This window comes from Polypterus senegalus, chromosome 12 (genome assembly GCF_016835505.1).
Source record: "Polypterus senegalus isolate Bchr_013 chromosome 12, ASM1683550v1, whole genome shotgun sequence".
NCBI classification, from domain to species: Eukaryota; Metazoa; Chordata; class Cladistia; order Polypteriformes; family Polypteridae; genus Polypterus; species Polypterus senegalus.
In genome coordinates this window covers 135,996,189-136,017,935 of record NC_053165.1, presented here as the reverse complement: position 1 = coordinate 136,017,935, position 21,747 = coordinate 135,996,189, and the positions used below count along the sequence as shown (strand labels likewise).

Here is a 21,747-nt window from a genome sequence, read left to right as displayed (position 1 = left end):
GCAGGTTGTCAATGCAAACATGGTTCAGATGTAAACGAGTTGAAATAGTTTTAACGTTGGTTAATCTAACTTGGATATGTGCATACATAGTATATAATACGGAGTTGCAGGCTATTGAACATGAAACCAGCAGATGTCTGAAATTTTTAATTTTCCAGAAATGGTGCCTGTCGTACACGGACAGTGCTTTGAAAGTCATTACAAAGTGACTCAGCTTTTACTAATCAAAGTGTTTCTGCCCAAACGTATAAAGAATGCAGGTAAATCATTAACACATTGGCCCTCTACTTGTTGCTACCTGTTTCATTTTTTCAGATGAGTTTGAAGGGGTCAGTAAATTTTTTCTGAAGAAATTTATACTTGGCTTCTGTGTTAATTTGTGACCTTGTTTATGCCTTATGCTGCATAACTACTTTTTTTTGTGTGCTTAGTCCACTCTGCGAATATCTCCTCCCCTACCATTTTTAATGGGTGGAATGCAGAGAGATGCTGTCAAGCTTGGTGTTGGTTCCCATCTTGATCAAGACCATTCTTCTTTGGTATCCTCTACATCCTCAAGTCTGTCTAAGAGATGGCCTGGGACATCTATCTGGCCAAATTGGGATCTTCTAGAGCCTCAGGATGATCCTTTCAGCATTGAACGAGAAGCCAAACTTCACAGACAAGCTGCAGGTAATACCTATTGGTGTGTGATGTATTAGCTTCATAGTTCCATAGACCATCCTAAATGCATGGATTCTTCTGACATGCAAGTTACTTATGTAAATTACAGGCTTATCTGTAGTTTAGTATATAATGCTGTTAAGTGGCTTACAGGTTCATTGCAGGAATCCTGTTTTAAAAACTCTTAAATGTTTTAACTTGTTAACGTCAGTCTTGTTTTTGTAGCAATTCAGTACGCGAGTGACTAGCATATTAAAGTGTATAGCTGAAGGTGGAAGCTGCTGTCGCTGTACTTTTGTATACAAGAGCCAGATTGAATGTTTACCTATTTACCTTGGTTAATTTACTTTTCCTACAGCATAAATTCACAAGTAGGCTGCAGAGCTTCCCGTGTACATATACATAGTACAGTGACGGCAAAAGTGCGACGTGCATTCTTTCTGCAGTTATATTCTTAAATAGAAGTGTACTTGATCTGTTTGTACCTTTTGTGAAAGTGTGATATTTGGACTTCAGGCTTCACACATTATACACTTCATGTCTACATTTTGTCAAGTATTGCTAAAACATAAACGTTTTTTTTAAAGGTTTGTTTACATTGTTGTAGACATGGAACACATGAAATGCATGCGTTCCAAATAACGATATAGTATTTAAGTGTCATTTTTGCTTGACTTCTCACTTTATACAACTCGAAGCAACTGACACGCAGCTGAACAGACTTGAGCGGAAAACTGTGTGGTGGTGGGGGATATGATGGTAGGCTGCATGCTGCTTATCAACACATTTGCAGGACAAAATGCTGAGTGTGGTGTGAAGCGATTTAAGTTGGGATGGATCTAAGTTTTTTGTAGGCTTTGGTAATTCTACTATTAAAGAATAAAACAATGAAAAAAAAATTGAAGTAACAACAAGATATCAAGAAGACATGATTAATCAGTGTGTGTGTGGCTTCTTATATCCCATCAGTGATACCTTTTTACAAGAAGCAAAACTTTACACTAGCTGTTACAGACTCAAAGCAAATGTATTTTTATTTTGTGATAGTAATAACAGTAGCTCACTACTCGTAAAGGTGATTGCAGGAAAGACTGGGGATCAAATCCACAACCTCTTGATTTAGAAGCGGCTGTTCTTGCCTCTACACCGGCCATGCAATTGATATTTAAGTGTCAGTTTTTACATATGTACCAACATGTAAATTGGTTTTTCTTAGTTTGTATTCTTGAATACAGGTCCACTTGTTATACCTTTTGTGAAAGTGCTTGCTTGGACTTCAGTCTTCACATTATACACTTCAGTATTTTGTCATAATATGAAAATTTGTTTTAGTTGTGTTCATTTCTTGCATCACTTGTCTTGTCCTGTATTTATCCAGATCATTGTAGACATAAAATGCACCCTATACAATCCCAGGTACCTTGCCCCCCAGATAAACAGACTTGAGCGTGGAGAACTTCAGCTGCATCTGGGGAGGGGGGGTGTGCAGGAATAGCAAGCTGCTTGTGTTGATTGACACATTTACAAAACAGACACTGATGAAGAGGTGCAAAGGAATTTAAGGTGGCCTGGTATTTTTTGCTTTTTTCATAGGTTTCAGGTATTCTGGTGTTAAGCATTCTGCTCCCATCCACATCAAACTCCCCATGGCTTCACCACTCCATAGCTGCTCCACACTCCCACCTAGCATGGTGTGTCCACTATTATTGGCACACCTTGTTGAAATTTAGTACGAAGGATTAGAAACAAATCAGTTTGCTGAGAAACCATTCATCTTGCACTGAAAAAAATATTTACTATATATTTATACTATATATAATATATACTTAATTGAAACTGGTTCAAAGAAAAACAAAGCCCTAAAAATCTAACAAACACGTGCCACAATTGTTGGCACCCTTGGAAATTAATGTGAAACAATGCAACTGAAGCATTTAAACTGGACATTAAGTTGATTAGAGTGTATAGGAACTTTCCAGCTAAAATCCATGACTTCCTGGTTAAGTGGGATACAAATGTGAGGAGATCCCAGAATGAAATTTCCTTAGGCAACCATCATGGCAAAGAAAACACTTAATCCAAATGAGGGAGGAATGTGTTGCCCTTAACTCAGGGAATGGTTATAAAACTGCTACTTGCCTGAAATGCCTATTTCTGCAATTTAAAAAAAAAAAAAACCTAGGACTATTACATATACTTGCCTGGAAGAGGACCCAATTTTTTTTTACCCCAATGTAAAAAAAACCTTATCCCAATTGTGAAATATGGTGGAGGTTCTTTGTTGTGGGGCTGTTTTTCCCTCAGTTCCCTGGAAACTTGTTAGGGTACATGGCATCATTGATTTCATGAAATCGGGAGATTTTTAAATCAACCTGGCTACATCCACCAGGAAACTAAAACTGGGTCATCCTTGAATCCTCCAGCAGGATAATGATCCAAAACATCAGTCATCCCTGTTAACTGACAAACGTTCTGCCATGGCCATCTTCGTCCCCTTACCTGAACCCTGCTCAACAACATTTATTTATATAGCACATTTTCATACAAAAGAATGTAGCTCAAAGTGCTTTACAAAATGAAGAATAGAAAAATACAATTAAAAAAAAAAAACAAGTCAACATTAATTAACATAGAATAAGTATGGTCCGATGGCCAGGGTGGACAGAAAAAACAACCTCCAGAGGCTGGAGAAAAAAAATAAAATCTGTAGGGATTCCAGACCAAGAGATTGCCCAGTCCCCTCTGGGCAATCTACCTAACAAATCAAACAGTCCTCTTTGTATTTAGGGTTTTCATGGAAGGACTTGATGATGATGGTCACGTAGACTTCTGGCTTTCAGTCCAATGTTGGAGCATCATGATGCTTTGAGTAGGTGGTGGTGGCGCAGGCCGCCGCTACAAATAAACCAGAAAAAGAAGCAGGAGAGAGTAGGGGTCAGTACGGATTTTGGAGCCACTATAAATAATTATGATGAATTTAACTGAGTATCAGTATTAAGTTAAAGTGAAGTTATAAAGGCCATGTTAAAGTAATGTTTTCAGCAGTGTTTTAAAGTGCTCTACTGTATTTGCCTGGCAAATTCCTATTGGCAGGCTATTCCAGATTTTAGGTGCATAATAGCAGAAGGCCGCCTCACCACTTAAGTTTAGCTTTTGGAATTATAAGTAGACACTCATTTGAAGATCCAAGGTTATGATTTGGAATACAATGTGTCAGACATTCCGATTATATAAGATGGAGCGAGATTTAAGGCTTTATAAACCATAAGCAGTATTTTAAAGTCAATCCTGAATGACACAGGCAACCAGTGTAGTGACATCAAAGAGGAGAGTATACAGGAAAGGGTCTAGGACCCTGGATTCTCTGGAGAAATTATGTAAATAAGTGGTCTCAGATGCCATGCTCTGTATTCTCAACCTTAAGGTTTCAAGAGACTGTGCTGTTATACAACCTCCCTTTGCCAATATAAGTAATACTTGCAGGGTGCCAACAATTTTACCTGTATTTAATGTATTTCTTGAGAGATTTGTTCTCATTTGTCCTTTTTCAGTGCAAGATGGGTTTTTCAACAGCTTCCCCCAAACCCCCATCCCAATAACCCTTACTAATATTTTTTACAAGATGTACCACCCCCCTCCAAGGCAGGTGAAATTAAGTCTGATGCAAAATTCTTAGTTTGAGTCTGAAAGTGTCTGTTTAGCCTGGTTTGTGGCTGTCATTTGTGTAACTTCATGTAAATCCAAATATTCTTAATGCCCCTAGCATTAACACCAGAGCCTACGAAAAAAACTTGGATCCAGGCCCACCTTAAATCCGTTCACACCTCTCCGTCGGTGTCTTTTGTCCTGTAAATGTGCTCATAAAGGCAAGCAGCCTACTATAAACCCCCCACAACTGCAGAACGTGCACAATGTTCTCCCAGCTCATGCCTCATTGTTGGGCTAAGCCTCGTTTATGGTAAAAAAAATTACCTACATAGCAGTTTTTCCCCAATAAACTTACAATGGGGTAATTGTAGAATTAAAATAGTGCATATAGTTATAGTAGTGCTGCATATAATGGTGGGGATAACTCATTTGTGTGACTTGTACATTTTAAAATGTTATATGCTTTTACTGAGCTGTTCTTGGTTGTAGGCTAATGTACATATAAATATCTGAAAATAGTATTCATACATCTACCCTGTTTAATACTGTGTAAACTTTTTTTAAAGCTGTGAATGAGGCGACCTTCACTTGGAGTGGACAACTGCCACCAAGGAACTACAAGAATCCTCTATATTCATGCAAAGTTTTTCTAGGTGGCGTGCCTTGGGACATCACAGAGGGTACGAACTACTGTTTTATTTCAAACGGGAGGGTTATAAATCTTTCACTGTTTTTGTTTCATGCTCTTTCAGGCTTAATGTCTATATTCACAATGCTGGACTTGTCACCCTTTTTACCATTCTACTCTTATTTTGACAGCCTGACCTATGATTCTGTTGACTTTACTGGTGCTCTTGTTCAGATGCTAGTCAGGAGGCAAACCTATTCCAGTGTGACAGAACTATAGGAAAATGAAGGATTTTGGTTTCTGCCCACCCAGTGACACCAAATGCAGAAAGTGTACGGATGTGATGAACTCTGATCAGCAATTTACCACTTTTCCTTTGCAAATGCCAGTAATTTTGTAAGGCTCACTTTTTCTCTTAAAGGTTTCTGGCTGTTAGATTTGTACAAAGGTTATTGAAGTACACTTAAATTGAATGCAATTTAAACATGAGTTATAGAAAACTACATCTCAGCACAACTCTGAATAGCCAGTAAACCAGCCAGATTCTTCAGTTATGTGATTGTCAAGTCTGCCTTGTCTTGTCTTGGGACAAAGCTTTGCAATACCAAGTCTTTCAGGATTTCTGATCTTGTGTGGAGGTGTTGCGCTGTGTTCAAATGGAGGACTCTTCTTGCATTGGCATGCACTCCGTCTTTGGTATGTTGTGATGCTGCCTGCTTCTAGGCTTTTTGCTCTGCCCTCTGCAACTTCACATGGAAAATCATTGCTCTTTTGTGGTACTAGTGTAGGCATTTAATATACCTTGAATAATTATACATCTCAGCCTTTTGAGACGGGGCAGCATCACTGGCACAGGGCTTGGCAGTGTGAATCTTAAGAGCCATGTTCAAGGTGTCCAGCTGCAAGGCACAAGGGAGAGTAGCATCCAGGCCAAAATTGTTGAGTGTGGTGTGTGTTTTTTGTTTTTTTTGTGCCGCCTCTGAGTGGGTGTCAACTTTATTAGTAGTAGTATCTTCACTTAGTAGGCATCATTCACTCTAGAACAGAAATGGTAACTTTGCTTCTAGGCAACCTAAAGTATAAGCAAGTACTGGGTGAGCCAGAAAACCATTTCAAACATTTTATTCTACAAAAACACAAGATTAAGTCACTATGACACAAAGGGTGTACAAAATAGTTTTTTTCACTGTTCTAAAAATGTCTGAGGTAGTGGCCATTAGCGAGACGATTTCTAAATGCTTGCATGACTCGCTTTGGTCATTTCAAGGGGAATAGTGGCAATTTTTGTGGCGAATAGCATCCTTGGGCTTCAAGGTTTTGAGATTGTGCATGTACCTTAGACTTGAGAGAGCACCACAAGAAGAAATCTAATGGAGTGAGATCAGGCAAATGTGAAGGCCACCTGACACTGCCTTGCAAAACTTGCATGGATCTCTGTGCTTTGAGCTGCTGCTCCATCCTGTTGAAACCAGACATCCACCGCATTCATTTCTTCCAGCTGGGGCTTAAAATCTTGCATTTCAATGTAACATTCTGAAGTGACAGTGACCGTTGCTCCTCCCTCCTCAAAATAAGGGCCTACACTCTCACTGTGCAGGGTCTCTGAATTTCACGAGGGTTGCTTTCAGCCCAGTAGCAAGTTTTGCTTATTTACGCAACCATTCAGATGGAAATGTGCCTTGTCGTTGAAAATGACAATGGTATCTTGAATGGTTTGCAGAATGTTCGTACACAGCTGTCCCAGTCTCGGTGAGTTCCTGCACTACCGTTTTTGTATGGGTTGGAAATTAAGGTCCTCCTGCCCATTTGGTGAATGATTACTTGGATCTATAACTACAGTATTTACTTTTTTGTGAATTTATGCTTTTGTTCTCATGGCCAATTAAGCAAATCTCACATTTGAGACTTTGTACCAATGGTAAACTAGCAATGTAGTAATTAGCACTACGTCCCTAGTAAGCAAGGTTGTAGTTAATAAACTAAAATCAAAACTGAAATTAAATATTTTTGTAAACTAACAGTTTTAGTTGTTGATTTTATTAAAGTAGCTGAAAAGACTAAATTTTTTGTAACAGGATTTATGCAAGGGCTAACCTGAGCTGCAGGGGTTCTGAAATTCCTCAAAATAGACTTAAAAAAAAAGCTATACTTTGATTAAAAAGTGTTCAAGTCAGTAAACCTTTTTGGCTATTGATCTGGTCAGTTAAGTAGCAGGGGGGCTGTTAGTTTTCATTAACACCAAAGCAGCTGAAACTGGTGCACTAGAGGGGCAACGATGAGATTGCCCCAAAACGGGGTGGTTTAACAGGTGGAGGCCTCTGACATTTTGCCTTCATCTTTTCTGACTGTTTCACAAGTTTTGCATTTGGCTACAGTCAGTAGTTGCTACTTTTTTTGGTCACTACTGGTAGCATGAGTTGATACCTGGACCCTACAGAGGTTGCACAGGTAGTCCAACTTCTCCAGGATGGCACATCAGTACATGCCATTGCCAGAAGGTTTGCAGCATCTCCCAGCACAGTCTAAAGGGCATGGAGATTATAGGAGACAGGCTGTTACTCTAGGAGAGCTGGACAGGGCCGTATAAGGTCCTTGGCCCATCTGCAGGACCAGTATCTGCTCCTTTGGGCAAGGAGGAACAGGATGAGCACTGCCAGAGCCCTACAAAATGACCAGCAGGCCACTGGTGTGGATGTCTCTGACCAACCAAACATTGAGGGTAGCCTGAGGACCAGACATCCTCTACTGGGCCCTGTGCTCACTGCCTAGCACTGAGGAGCTTGATTTGCATTTGGTATAGAATACCAGAATTGACCGGTCCACCACAGGGATATTGTCAGGCATACATAGGAGGATGTGGGGCTATACAGAGTATGATTTTGAGTAGCTGCAATTTAAATTTTGGCAAAATGGACTAGCCTGCTACATTCTTTTCATTTTAGTTTTTGAGGTGTCTTTGAATTCAGTTCTCTGTAGGTTAATTTTCATTTCCATCAAATGCTATGGCATCCTTTCGTTCCTAACATTACCCAGCCCTTATCAGTATAGATATCAGCATGATTTCCCGAACCCCATAATTGATCTGTTTTCAAAGTGTTCCTTTAATTTTGAGCAGAGTATGTGTGCGTGTGTGTACACACAGATCTTTATACCAACAGTTATGTCTGCATAATGCCTTGCTGTCATGGTCAAGTCAGCTTTTGAATTTTCTTTTCATTCCTGTATTTTATTTACTTGACTGCCTATTTTACGTATTTTAAACTTCTATAAAAAGCTACATTTTCCCCAGGTGTCAAGTTAAATCTGTGTAGAACCACAGTGCAGTTTGGTCTGAATGCCTTTTCTGAGGGGTACTTTTTGCATTCCCAATTCTTTAATCACCTTTCAGAACACTTTGTGTGTGGTTTTTTTTTTTTTTTTCCCCCAGCCTGCAGGACTGAAGATATTTAAAATTTGTCTAAATTTGCCGGAGATGGAATCACAATGTTTGTAGAAAATAGCAGAACAGTATTGGTTTTATGAATACAATATTGCAGTCATTAATTATAAGCACATTTTCTTAGAGCAGGATATGTTGTGTGCTGTAGACATTGAGTTTTTTTTGTTTTTTACTCAAACTTTAAAATTCGCCTAAATTTAATTTCAAATAGGCCCATTCTAAGCAAGAAAAGGTAAAGATGAAACATACCAAAAGTTAGTGTGCATTTGTTCAGCACAAATGACATTAACTATAAAATTGTTCATATTTGTCATCTGGTTTTGATTATGCTTGTTTTATCAGACAAAAACAATACCTGGAAGTGGAAGCTTACTACACAGCATGGTTTACTAACATTCAATTCTTATCCAAACCCATTAAGTGCACAGTTCTGTCTGATTGATGCAACTGAACTCCATAGTAGCTTTTACCATACTCTAATTAGTAAACCTGAAGCCTAATAGAAATGTTTGTGAAATAACTAGTTTTCCTTCATGTATTTTTAGTTTTAAACTATTTCCATGTAAGATCAGAAATATAGAAATAAAAAATACAACTAATAACCTTACCGTCAAGTTAGTGGAAATTCCAGACTATGCTGAATGTAAAATTAAAACCGCTCCAAATTGGCAGATTTGTTCTGAATTTCAAACATATACAGGTTTGATTATTTATACCAAATGTATATCAAATTAGTTAGATTTTAATATTCCTAAAGTGCCTAAATAAAAGGATTATAAAGTCATAGATGCCCATTAAAGCAGTGTATCTGTTCAAGAAGCAGGCAGTTTACTTTGGCAGCATTGGCCATTTCAGTCTTCAGGTCCTGTACTTTACAGTTCCTTAAGACCTGTAATTTTCACAAGCTCCTGGTCATTCATGAGGATAATGTCCATGCCAGTGCACTTTATTTGCTTGATCAACTGAGTCATCAGTCAGGCTTCCTGTACACAATTTGCTGTCTATTGTAATGTTAATTGGTTGGCTACATTTTCAGTGTCACAGTCCTCAAGCTCTTTCATAAAGAAGTCTAAAAAGTTCTTTCTCTTTAACTTCCACAAACTTAGTTGCTTTTGGTACTGCCTATCATGCTCAAAGCACTCCCAAACAGTACTTTCCCCTTTAGGACCAACTCTTTGCTGTGTCCATAATTAAACATATTTTGTTCTAACAGCTGACAGCCATTATGGTCATTAGGCTAAATAGCCATACAGGTTCTGGTCATAAAATTAGAATATCATGACAGTTGATTTGATTCATTTCAGTAATTCCATTCAAAAAGTGAAACTTGTATATTTCATTCATTACACACAGACTGATGTATTTCAAATGTTTTTCTTTTAATTTTGATGATAACTGACAACTAAAGTCCCAAATTCAGTATCTCGGAAAATTAGAATATCAATTAAGACCAATGCAAAAAATTTTTAGAAATGTTGGCCAACTGAAAGGTATGAACTTAAGTATGATCATATACAGCACTCAATATTTAGTTGGGGCTCCTTTGGCCTGGATTACTGCAGCAATGTGGAGTGGCATGAAGTCGATCAGTCTGTGGCACTGCTCAGGTGTTATGAGAGCCCATGTTGCTCTGATAGTGGCCTTCAGCTCTTCTGAATTGTTGGGTCTGGCGTATTGCATCTTCCTCTTCACAATACCCCATAGATTTTCTGTGGGGTTAAGGTCAGGCGAGTTTGCTGGCCAATCAAGAACAGGGATACCATGGTCCTTAAACCAGGTACTGGTAGCTTTGGCACTGTGCAGGTGCAAGGTCCTGTTGGAAAATGAACTTTATCTCCATAAAGTTCGTCAGCAGCACGAAGCATGAAGTGCTCAAACTTCCTGGTAGACGGCTGCGTTGACCTTGGCCCATTGTGTTTTCTGAGGTCCAACACCAGCAGATGAAATGGCACCCCAAATCACCACTGACTGTGGAAACTTTACACTGGACCTCAAGCAACATGGATTCTGTGCCTCTCCTCTCTTCCTCCAGATTCTGGGGCCTTGATTTCCAAAGGAAATGCAAAATTTACTTTCATCAGGGAACATAACTCCGCAGCAGTCCAGTCCTTTTTGTCTTTAGCCCAGGCGAGACACTTCTGACGCTGTCTCTTGTTCAAGAGTGGCTTGACACAAGGAATGCGACAGCTGAAACCCATGTCTTGCATACGTCTGCGTGGTGGTTCTTGAAGTACTGACTCCAGCTGCAGTCCACGCTTTGTGAATCTCCCCCACAGTTTTGAATGGGTTTTGTTTCACAATCCTCTCCAGGGTGCGGTTATCCCTATTGCTTGTACACTTTTTTTTTCTTTTTCTCCCTACCACATCTTGTCCTTCCCTTTGCCTCTCTATTAATGTGCTTGGACACAGAACTCAACAGCCAGCCTTTTTAGCAATGACCTTTTGTCTTGCCCTCCTTGTGCAAGGTGTCAGTGGTCCTCTTTTGGGCAACTGTCAAGTCAGCAATCTTCCCCATGATTGTGTAGCCCACAGAACTGGACTGAGACCATTTAAAGGCTTTTGCAGGTGTTTTGAGTTAATTAGCTGATTAGTGTGTGGCACCAGATGTCTTCAATATTGAACCTTTTCACAATATTCTATTTTTTCCGAGATACTGAATTTGGGACTTTCATTAGTTGTCAGTTATAATCATCAAAATTAAAAAATAAAAATTTGAAATACTTCAGTCTGTGTAATGAATGAATCTAATATACAAGTTTCACTTTTTGAATGGAATTACTGAAATCAACTTTGTCATGATATTCTGTATATTAGTCATTTATTAGGAAACTAAGGGTAGTCAATAGCAATGATCCCTTTTGAGGACTGTTAGTATGAGCATGTTGTAGTTTACCATTTGAGCACTACTTTTTATGCAATATACTTTAACCTAAATTTGTATGTATTTTTATAGGCGTTTGTAGTAAAGTAACAGGTTTAAAATTTTCAGGCACTTTGATAAACCAATCAAAGCAATTGCATTTAGCTCTATTAGACTTCTGGTGCTGAAGGAAAATTTACTTTTATTTCTCTCCATTGTAAAACCTTTAAAAAAAAATTAAAAAAATGCATGTATAGTCCAGGTGTTCACCAAGATAACTGAATTCAATTAAAGACTCATGGGGGTTATAAATTGCATAGAATTCTGCATTGTAGGAAAATGTAGCAAGCACTTTGCATAATCTACAGTGTGTAAAATAGTCTTGACAGCATCCAGTCAAGCTGTTGCATTTCAGGTGGTATTACATGGTTTCCCAAACAGCAAAAATTAGGCACTTATTTGTAAATGTGTAACTCCAGTTAAAGGTTTATACACTAGCTGAAAGGGGTCTGCAAATTGCTTTGGGCTCATAATGACTAGGAATCATTAAACCATTTTAGATCTGCTCCGTCTGATTAGAAATGGTTTTCTGCTGCCTTTTTAGAGCAACAGTGGACATGACTGGTTATAAGGCTGATTTAATTTGAACTGGACTTGGTTTTCTACACCTTATAAAACAATCTTCCGGTTTGTTAATGTAAATAGGATATTATGACCATATGCTTGTGGTGGTTTTCATGGCATGTATTTAATGCTTGGCTTGTGTAACCAGCAGGGGTCCATGATCCTTAGGAATATGATCTTTTTAGATCTGCAGGCATACTATAACCATGATTGTTTTCTCTATCCATGATAGATATGAGGAAAGTGTTACACAAGAGGGTTTTAACCCTATTTTAATTTACTTCATATGCAAACGGCTGAAGGAGGCCCATGGGACAGTTTTTCCTCAGTGGTGTCTCCAATATTGCTGGAGGCATATTCCTAGGCATGGGTAGCAGGGCATGTTCCCTCTTGGTAATTTGCCTGCCAGGCATGATCAATTTGAAGGAAAAATGTCATTAAGAATAGTGTCATTTGTATTGAGCATATACAAGCCCTTGCCTTAATAAACATTCTAAGTGTGCTTCTGTGGAGATTTTAACATTTGCTTCAGTAGAACCACGCTATTCTCCTCTAGTAGCCTGCTTAGCTACCTACTGTAATTAAGATGTGGGAAGTGTTCTAGTTCAGGCATGGATGAATTAGATCACAGAAGGGTATCCAGAGTTAAACTGTAGGAAAATTTGCAGTCCAGAGAAGGAATAGTTGTGTGTGCGCTCATGCTCACTCTTGAGGTCAGCGTGCTACTTATTACAGGCTTTGCGTTGATTGAGCATAGCACATACATGGATTACACCTGCATCAGCCACTATTGTAGAAAGGGAGTGGTGATGTAGAATTGGCTGAGAGTTTCATTCCCTAGTATAAGACTCATCCTGTCTCGGTTGTCTCTTGCAAAACGAGAGAGAGAGAGATTTGGGGGCGATGTGTATATATGTTTAAATTGTACATTCTTCAGCTGGGATTTAAAAGCTGAGACCAAAGGGGACCTGTAACAAAGCTCGACCTCCCACTGTTTCATTAAGCCTTGGAATCCTAAGCAGACCGGCATCTTGATCTTAATGTGTGCTCTGGTTTGTAAGTCATGATAAGTTCAGACAAGTAAGCTGGACCTTGGCCATTTAATGCTTTATACTGTGTGTTAAAAGGAGGATTTTGAAATCTGCCCTAAACTTCACCAGGAGCCAGTGTATGGATTTAAGAACTGGAGTTCATATTTTCTTGTTCTTGTGCTTAGTACTAGGGTGGTCCGTGTTAGCCAATAAAAGGTATCATTTTGCTTGGCTTTTCTCTACATTCATAATGGCTAACTAGAAAGATTACAATATGCAAGCTTTTGAGGCAGCTCAGGCCCCTTCAGGCAAGATGTGATTCTTGCAGCAGCATTTTGGATTAACTGGTGGCTATATAAAGAACAGTTTGAACATCCAGTGACTACCACATTGCAGTAGTCCTACTAGAAATGCATGAATTAATTGCTCAGAATCCTGTTTAGAAAGCACCTTAATTTCCTAACAGTAAGATGGAAGAAACATGATTTGGACAACTTTGTAATATGTGCTTTAAATGACATGCTAGAGTCAGAACTCTGAGATTTTGGACTGATTCAGTAAAATTAATGGCGATTCCAACTGAGTTAAACGGTGACAGAATATTATCAACGTCATTCCCTCCAACAATTAACATCTGTGTTTTAAAGACAAGTAGTTCTCATCCATCCAGTCCTTTAATTCACTAGCACAACTAAAGACAACATCGGAGAAACTTAATTTGATCTAAATGAAAGGTATAACTGGGTGTCATCTGCATATGAGTGAAAATTAACATTGTTTCCTAATGAGAGGTCCCAGTGGAAGCATGTAAAGTGAAAACAGTAAAGGTCCCAGTACTGAGCCCTGTAGGACACCATATTGAACTTCTGTGTATAATGGAGTACTTTCAGCACATTTCTGTACATATTGGAATCGATTTGATAAATAACTAAACCAAGCGAGCATGGTGCCTGTAAGCCCAATATTTTCTAGCCTGTGCAGTAAAATAGTATGGTCAATGGTGTCAAATGCTGCACTTAAATCTAACATAATTACAGTGGAGTTTCCTTCATCAGGATATCAATGTCGTTTACAACCTGTGTTCGTGCCGTTTCTGTACTATGACCAGTGTGGAAACCAGACGAGAATTTCTCAAATTGTAATGTGTAGGATGTGATTGAAGCCGATTGGCAACTACTTTTTCTAGTATTTTAAAGGGTAAATTTGAAATAGGCCTATAATTGTGTGGGTCTAGATCTGACTTTTTTGTAATGGTTTAATGACTGACACTTTTAGTGCTTCAGGTACTGTACCATGCAATGAACTACTGAATGTTTAAAATAGGCACTGCAAGAACATCCATTGCACTTTATTAGTTTTGTTGGCACTGGATCTAGGGAACAAATAGTGGGCTTCATTTTAGAAATCAAAGTTAAGACTTCCTGCTCAGTTACAGGATTAAAATGACTAAAGTGCTGAATGCAATGTGCGGCAGGGTCTGCTAAACTAGTATTTGGTTTGTACTGTGATGCTGAGATCTGGGATCTTTAATTTTCTCATTGAAATTCATAAAGTCTGTACTGCTAATGTCTTTTGCACTGTAGATCTGAATTCCCATTTGTTAGCCACTGTTCTAAACAGTACCAGAGGGTTTTTATTATTGCTGTCTATTTTAGAATAGTATTCTGAGCGAGCTTTAAAGAGTTTTTTTATATTAACACTGTCCATGCAATTTGAAAGACATGTAGTTTTACATTAGATACAATACATTTAAATAAGTGTTAAACCCAAACCTCTCCTAGTCGTAGTACACTAAATACATTGTACCTTAGGCAGTTTTATTGCCAACATGTTTTTTGAAGTGTAATAAATACAAACCTCTTCCCCACAATACCAAAATCCCCATTTAAGTAAACCCCACCTTCAAGATGACTTCAAGGTTATTTATTCTAGAACTCTGGTTCTTGTGGGAGCAAAATCATGCTGCTAGTTTGTATGTGAAAATCAAAGATTTAAAGAGCACTGCCTAGGTTCTGAGCAGAGTAAAGAATTCTAGCATGTGATGTGTCAAATCTAATCGGGGCTAGTAAAGGTGATGTAAGAAGGCAGTCAATTTGCTGTCTTAAACTTGGTTAGCAGCTTCTGGTTGGGAGGGGAGCTGCAAAATTTTCTCATCCACTACTGGATGAGAACTTAGTAATTGTCATTTTCTGCTGTTAGAAGAAATTGACAACCTGTCCATCTATCTTAGGTTTTGTCTGTTTGTAGCTTATTTAATACAGCATTAAATTATGAAGAGCTCCAGAAAATTGTATGCAGTAATGATTTTGAATGTTGAATGTGTACTGCTTAAACCATGATCTAGATCTGATGAAGCAGAAGTATATGAAAGTCACTTTTGGTATTCAGCACAGCAGCACCACCACAGTGCTTTATACCCCAGTTTGACTTCTCATTGAAGTACTCTAGTTTTCTGTTTAGTACTAGTTTTTGTTGTTCTTCCTGTAATCAGTGTCTTTCCATTGTCCAGAAACGCTGAGCTTAAGGACTGGCTAGTGTAAACTGGTTGGTTGGGTTTTAGTGTTCTGTATTAGCATCTTAACTTTTGACTTGTATGGAGTCCTACCAGGATAGACTGATTTAGTTGCAGTGTACCCTTTACTTGACAGGGAATATTCAGAAAATGGGTTTAAATATTTTCCATTTGTTCTATTGTGCTCTAAGTTGATTAGACATTACTTTTTGCCTAATGAATACCCAGTTCAATATCTAACTGGACACCCTAAAAGGGTTTTACAGTAACTGGATGAAATATTGCACTTGTCTAGTGACTAACCAGCTTATTTATCTTTGCCTTTATTCAACTTATGCCCTATTGTATAACACAGTTGATAAACTAGAGGCACTTTATTGAGGCTGCTTTTGAAGTGTCCTGTGCAAGTTTGGTCCTTTAAAAGATGTGATGGCACCAGTCAGTCCAAAAGTCATATTTTTGGGTACTGTACAAATCAGTTATCTGTTTAGAATTATTGAAGGAGAGAAACTTGAATTTTGGTTAAGTGCAAATTTTGAACATTTTTAAGTACTTTAATTTGAAGGATGGAAAGGAGGATGAATTGGGGGATGGAAAGGAGCAATTTTAATCCTACCACTTCATCTGACTACTAAAATGTTTTAAGCTTCGTTTTTATCTATTTTTGAGTAAATATTTACATCTTGAATTTTAATAACTTTATTCATTTTTTTATGTAGCTGGCCTGATCAACACATTTAGAGTCTTTGGCCCACTGACTGTGGAATGGCCTGGTAAGGATGGCAAGCACCCTCGCTGCCCTCCGAAAGGTAATATGCCTAAAGGTAATAACTGACCTGGTAGGAATTTCTTTTCTAATCTTGGAGCACTTGGGATAACATTGGAGTGTTACGAAGGCACATTTGCTTCAAGTAAAGCACACCAGGCAGGTAAGCATGCTTGATAACCTGTCTGTTTTCACTTATTTCATGCCTGCATGATCTTTCACACTGTCATTAAGCATGTTTTACGGATATAAGGATTTCTTGGGTGCTTTGGCAAGTTCCAATTTAGAGCTTTTTTTATCTAAAGATTTCTGATTTAACTCTTACAGTGGCACATTTCTAATTTGATTAAGTAGTTATCATCACAGGGCATTTTTTTTAAAACCCTGAAGCAGCTTTAAAGGTGTCTATTCAGTAAACTGTTGCAGAAAATTTGCTACTCAAATCAGATATTTTTGTATAATCTCCTTTACAATGAATGGCCAACAAGGTTGTAGATATAGCTGCTTATGTCAAGCATTAACATTTATAATGATGGAAATGTAGCTACTTTCCATTTCATCAACTAGAATGTCTTTAGTTGGTGTTAAGCTGTATTTTTTTATTAACTGTAGAATTTATAGATGTCTGCTTGAAGTTTCTTTCTCAAATGCACTTTTTTTTATCAATGTTGCCTCAGCAAACTTTTATTTACATATGGCTCTTCCTCTGGTGGTGGTGATCTTCATGAAAATCTCCATATTTAAATTAAGTCTTAACTATATGGAGCAATAGGTCTCATAAGGAAGCATTGAAGACTGACAGAAGTCTGTTTAAATTTGTTTAAAGGGTGGTTAAACACCTTTTGGGTTTTGCTTTGTAAATCAACACATGTATTTTTATAATTGTTGACCACAGTAGATTCCATTGTCTAAAGTAGACATTTTTATGAACCAGTGTGATGCACAGTTTCCATTTCTCTCCCCAATAGAATGTAGCATTATAATTTTTTGACAACTTTTACTGGATCAATTTTTCCTGTAGTGCGTTGTCACCCACCTGTCCCTAAAGATGGATTGCTCGATATGACCCTTGCTCCAATCTAACTTGTTCCTTTGTATATTGATGACATTTTTCTAGTTTTATGGAATCATTCCTTCATATGTAATCATTTTAATAGGTGTATCAAACATTCCTCTGACTTTCTGCTGCTTGCAACATTTCCAGTGGCATTCTAGGTGGTACTGCATTTTTATTTCTCTTAACCTCGTCGTACAAGTATTTAGAGCTTGGTCCTTCTGTGTACACCACAGACAGACAGACATACCTGTCTCATAATTTAGCACTTTTTCTGCAAGGTAGGTAGCCTTAATCCTTTTACTATCTTTGTTTCCATAACTATTTTGTTCCATCAAGCAGTTCATATCCTGTCCTACAACCCAGAACATATTTAGTAGTTTAAAATATAAGTTTATCCATGTTTATGCAGCACTGTTAAAATATAATGGAGTGGAGAATAATATCTAACATGGTTTAATGGGTTTTTAATTGTCTAACCGTATTTAATTTTAAGCCTGTCCATTTATCACACAGACCTTTTTCATGTAGGTAGATCCTAGCTGAAATTCTAAAGCAAAAATTCTGTTCAGGCTAGTTAGACTTATGTCCTTGCTACCTTTATTTCCTTTACTGTCACAAATGAGCAAAGCAAGTGGAGGATGGGTTGTGCCTGAGCTGTTTCATTGGAGAATGGCCCAGGAAGAGAATACATATACAGTACACCCCCAAAAATCACATGGGTTACGTTCCTAGAGCACCCGCAAGTTGTAGTGTCGCAACTTTTGGATGTGGTTAAAGTGCCTACCTATAGTTTAAACCTTAAATACAGTATGCCCCAAAGCACTTTAATTTGTTGCAAACTCGGCTTAATACATTACCTAAAAACAGTAAGTTAACCATCAACTGTACAGAACTGTACTGCTGTCTCCCACGGTGTGTTTTCTTGGGTATACGTTGTAATTTTCTTGAGTAAAGTTCATTTAATACAATGTACGGGTACTCGCCAATGATGAATGATATTGATGAAATAGCTGTGCAGTATGATGCAGAGGATTTAAAACTCTTCAGGCGCTTCAGGAGGAGTTGTATTATTGGACGGGTCTTCTGGTGGGGTTTCGTGCTGGCTTTTCTTTATAGGTTTCAGGAACGTTGTGATGGAAAGTTGCTACATTCTCCTATAGCGAACTGTTGGTACAATTTCTGTGTTTTCTCACGGATGATGTTACCGTCCAAGGGGATGTTCTTCCTGCAGTCGGTGATCCATAATGCCAAGGCAGATTCCATCCTGATATTTTTATTCCTTAGTCCTTTTTGGCAAAAAACTTAGATTCAGTGCTCCAGATTGCTGCTTCGTTTTTATGTAGCGTGTGGTGCTTTCATTTAATGCCATAGTGGCGTGCTACTGCAGCATAAAAAAAAAAAAAACTTAAGTTCCCAGAGCAAATCCAGTAGTTCAACCTTCTGGAGTGTTAAACTTAGCTTCGGCTCAGTGCCAGCCAGAAGCCTTAGAAGGTGCAGGGCGATTCGGTGATATCTCGTGCATTTTAAGAATAACTAAATGGAAAACACGAAGACTCGGCTGGAGTCGCATCACAGGGCAGCAATCAGCAGCAGGGAGAAATGTATAACGGTCTCAGATTGGCTACTTTCAACATCAAAAAAAAGTGTTTCCCTCAGTGGTTGCTTCCTGTTCTCTCTACAGCACAGTATTGCCATGAAAAAAGCCATAAATTGCGAAGGATATTTGCAGTTTCTGCTAACAATAGTTAGGTTCTAAGGAAAAATCCGGGAACCTTGAACCGCAACTTTGCAGGGGTCTACTGTATTATATTGGTAACTGGAGTTGATTTGCAACTAAATAGGTTTGGTATGAAACCAGGCCTTACCATAAGCCACCCGGTAGTTTTATCAGGTTGTATTTAATGCTGCTTGTACTCTGCTTCCTTATTTGGACATACTATCTATAATGCAGTTAAATTTGTATCTTTCCTACCTTAAAGACCCCCCACTCCACTCAAATTGCCCAGTGTGGTAGAAGTTAAAGGCAAGTGCTGAAATATAGTACTCGAGTGGTAAGAGTAAGGAATTGGAGGCATTCCGTTTAGGTATACATAACCGAAGGGGGAATAGGGTCATCTTTGGAACCCCTAATACAACAAAACATATTACTGTTGTGTACACTTTGGACGCTGGGATTTGATCATTGCATAATGTGTCAGTTTGGTTAAAGATGCTTTTTTGTGTGTAATCACAAGATGTGGATCAATAGTCATCTGTCTGGACGTACAAATAGATGCATTTGTCAAGGTAAGCTTTTCCTCCATGCCCCCAGATCCTCCATTGTAAACCACCCATTCACGGGCAGAATTTTAGTTTATAGAAAGCTCTTCACTTTAGAACGTGTGGCAATTGCATTTATACAGTTTGAAGGAATAACTTGGACTTAAAATACCAAACTTATCCTTGAGAGAGGAAATAACTTTTTTTTTTTTTTTTTAAACCTTCACTGTCTCTCTGGGCACTCGTAGAGATTAAGTCTCTTCAGTCTGACAATTTTCAGCCATATTTATACCTGGCATGAACATGATTCACTAGCACTTAAGTATATTACTTTTAATTTAATACCATTATCGGTAAGGTGTCTGCCTTTCTACCTGCTGAGGGAATACAGTTGCGTGCTGGTGGTTGTCTACCTCATGCCTAGCGCAAATGTTAACCAGGCACTAGCAGAACTCTACAAGATCATCGTCAAACTGCCAACGATGCACCCCGAGGCATTTTTCATTATTGCTGGAGACTTCAATCATGCCAACTTGAAGTCAGTTCTCCCAAAACTGTTCCAGAATGTGAACTTTGCTACTAGAGGGGGAAGCTGTCTGGACAATGTTTACATGAGCGCTCTTGACACCTACAAGGCCCTACCCCACTGCCACCTCATCTACTCAGACCATATCAGCATTTATTGTTCCTGCATACAAGTCCCTTCTGAAGCACACTAAACCAGCTCTCAAGAACAGTGTGGCAGGTTGGTGGTTTTTCAGCTCTGACTGCTTCGAATTGACAGACTGGGAAATTTTCAGTGAGGCTGCTATGGATGGTGACTCCATCAATCTGAAGTAGTACACAGACTCTGTCTGGCTACATCTCCAAATGCATAGAGGATGTTACTCTTACCAGGGATGTTACCACAAGAGCCAACCAAAGGCCCTGGATGATAAGTGCACAAACTGCTCAAGATCAGCAATGCAGCCTTCAGATCTGGAGACAAGGCCACCCTCAGAGTGACCTGAGCCAATCTGTCTCCTGCTATAAGGAGAGCTAAGTGGGCCTATGCGCAGAGAATTAACAAACTTCAGCAGCACCAGAGAGACGCATCCATATGTGGCCGGGCATTCAGACAATTACAAACTACAAGCCCAACCCACACAGCAGCGATGGTGATGCCCGGTTTGAGGTGCAGAACAAAGCCAGCAAGAAAAGCAATCTGTGTCAGAGAGACGTGAAGAGGACTTTATCCAGTGTCAATCCACGCAAGGCTGCAGGACCTAACATACCTGGATGTGTGCTCAAACAATGTCCTAGTCAACTGACTGGCTCAGAGATGTGTTAAGGTCTATAAGCACACCAGTCGTCATCAGTCACGGCATGCTTCAAGTTGACCATGATATCAGTGCCAAAGAAGTAATCGGTGACCTGCTTGAATGACTACCAACCAGTTGTACTCGTGCCAATCGAAGTGCTTCGAAAGGTTAGTCATGTCACACAAAGGCTAATCTCCCTGCCTCCCTTCACCCCCTTCAGTTTGCATACTGCTCACAGGTCAACTGAAGATGCCGTATGCTCTGCTCATCACCTCTCCCTGACACATCTGGATAGACATGTCAGGATGCTATTCATAGACTTTAGCTCTGTCTTCAACACAATCATCCCTCAAATACTGGTTGTAAAACTGAGCAGGTGTTGGGTCTGAACACCACTCTCTGCAATTGGATCATGAACTTCTTGACCAAGAAACCCCAGTCCGTTCGGATGGGCTGCAACACTTCCAGCAACATCACACTGAGCACTGGAGCGCCACAGGGCTGCATGTTTAGTCCACTGCTGTTCACTCTGCTAACTTACGACTGCACAGCCACGCACAACACCAACCACATCAAGTGTGCAGATACAATGGTGCTGGGACTGATGAGCAGGGGTGATAAAACCGCATAAAGAGATTAGGTGGAACTGCTGTCTGCATGTTAAGAGAACAATCTATCTCTCAATGTTGACAAAAGAGAATCGTGGACTTCAGAAAATCACATCCTGCCCACATCCTACTTGGCATCAACAGTTTAGATGTGGAGGCTGTTAGGAGTACCAAGTTCCTCGGTGTGCACATAACTGAGGAACTTGCGTGGACACACCTCATCACTAATCAAGAAAGCCCAGCAGAGACTACACTTCCTGAGGCAGCTGAAGAGAGCAAGTTTTCCCCCTTCCATCCTCACCATGTTCTACAGAGGCACCATTGAGTGTTCTGACCAGCTGCATCACTGTC

The 21,747-nt window shown here is 39.2% G+C and overlaps 1 protein-coding gene across 2 annotated transcripts in view; it reads left to right on the top strand.

The window, feature by feature from the left end:
- The window catches only part of cpeb1a (cytoplasmic polyadenylation element binding protein 1a), a 97,786-nt gene that overhangs the window by 56,802 nt on the left and 19,237 nt on the right, over positions 1-21,747 (top strand). The window contains exons 5-7 of one of the 2 annotated variants that reach the window (XM_039773563.1): positions 432-672; positions 4,878-4,991; positions 16,125-16,214. In XM_039773563.1, coding sequence (XP_039629497.1) covers positions 432-672; positions 4,878-4,991; positions 16,125-16,214 — 445 coding nt within the window. Of the gene's footprint in view, positions 1-431; positions 673-4,877; positions 4,992-16,124; positions 16,230-21,747 lie in introns of both variants that reach the window. The other variant, XM_039773562.1, reaches the window with a different exon arrangement.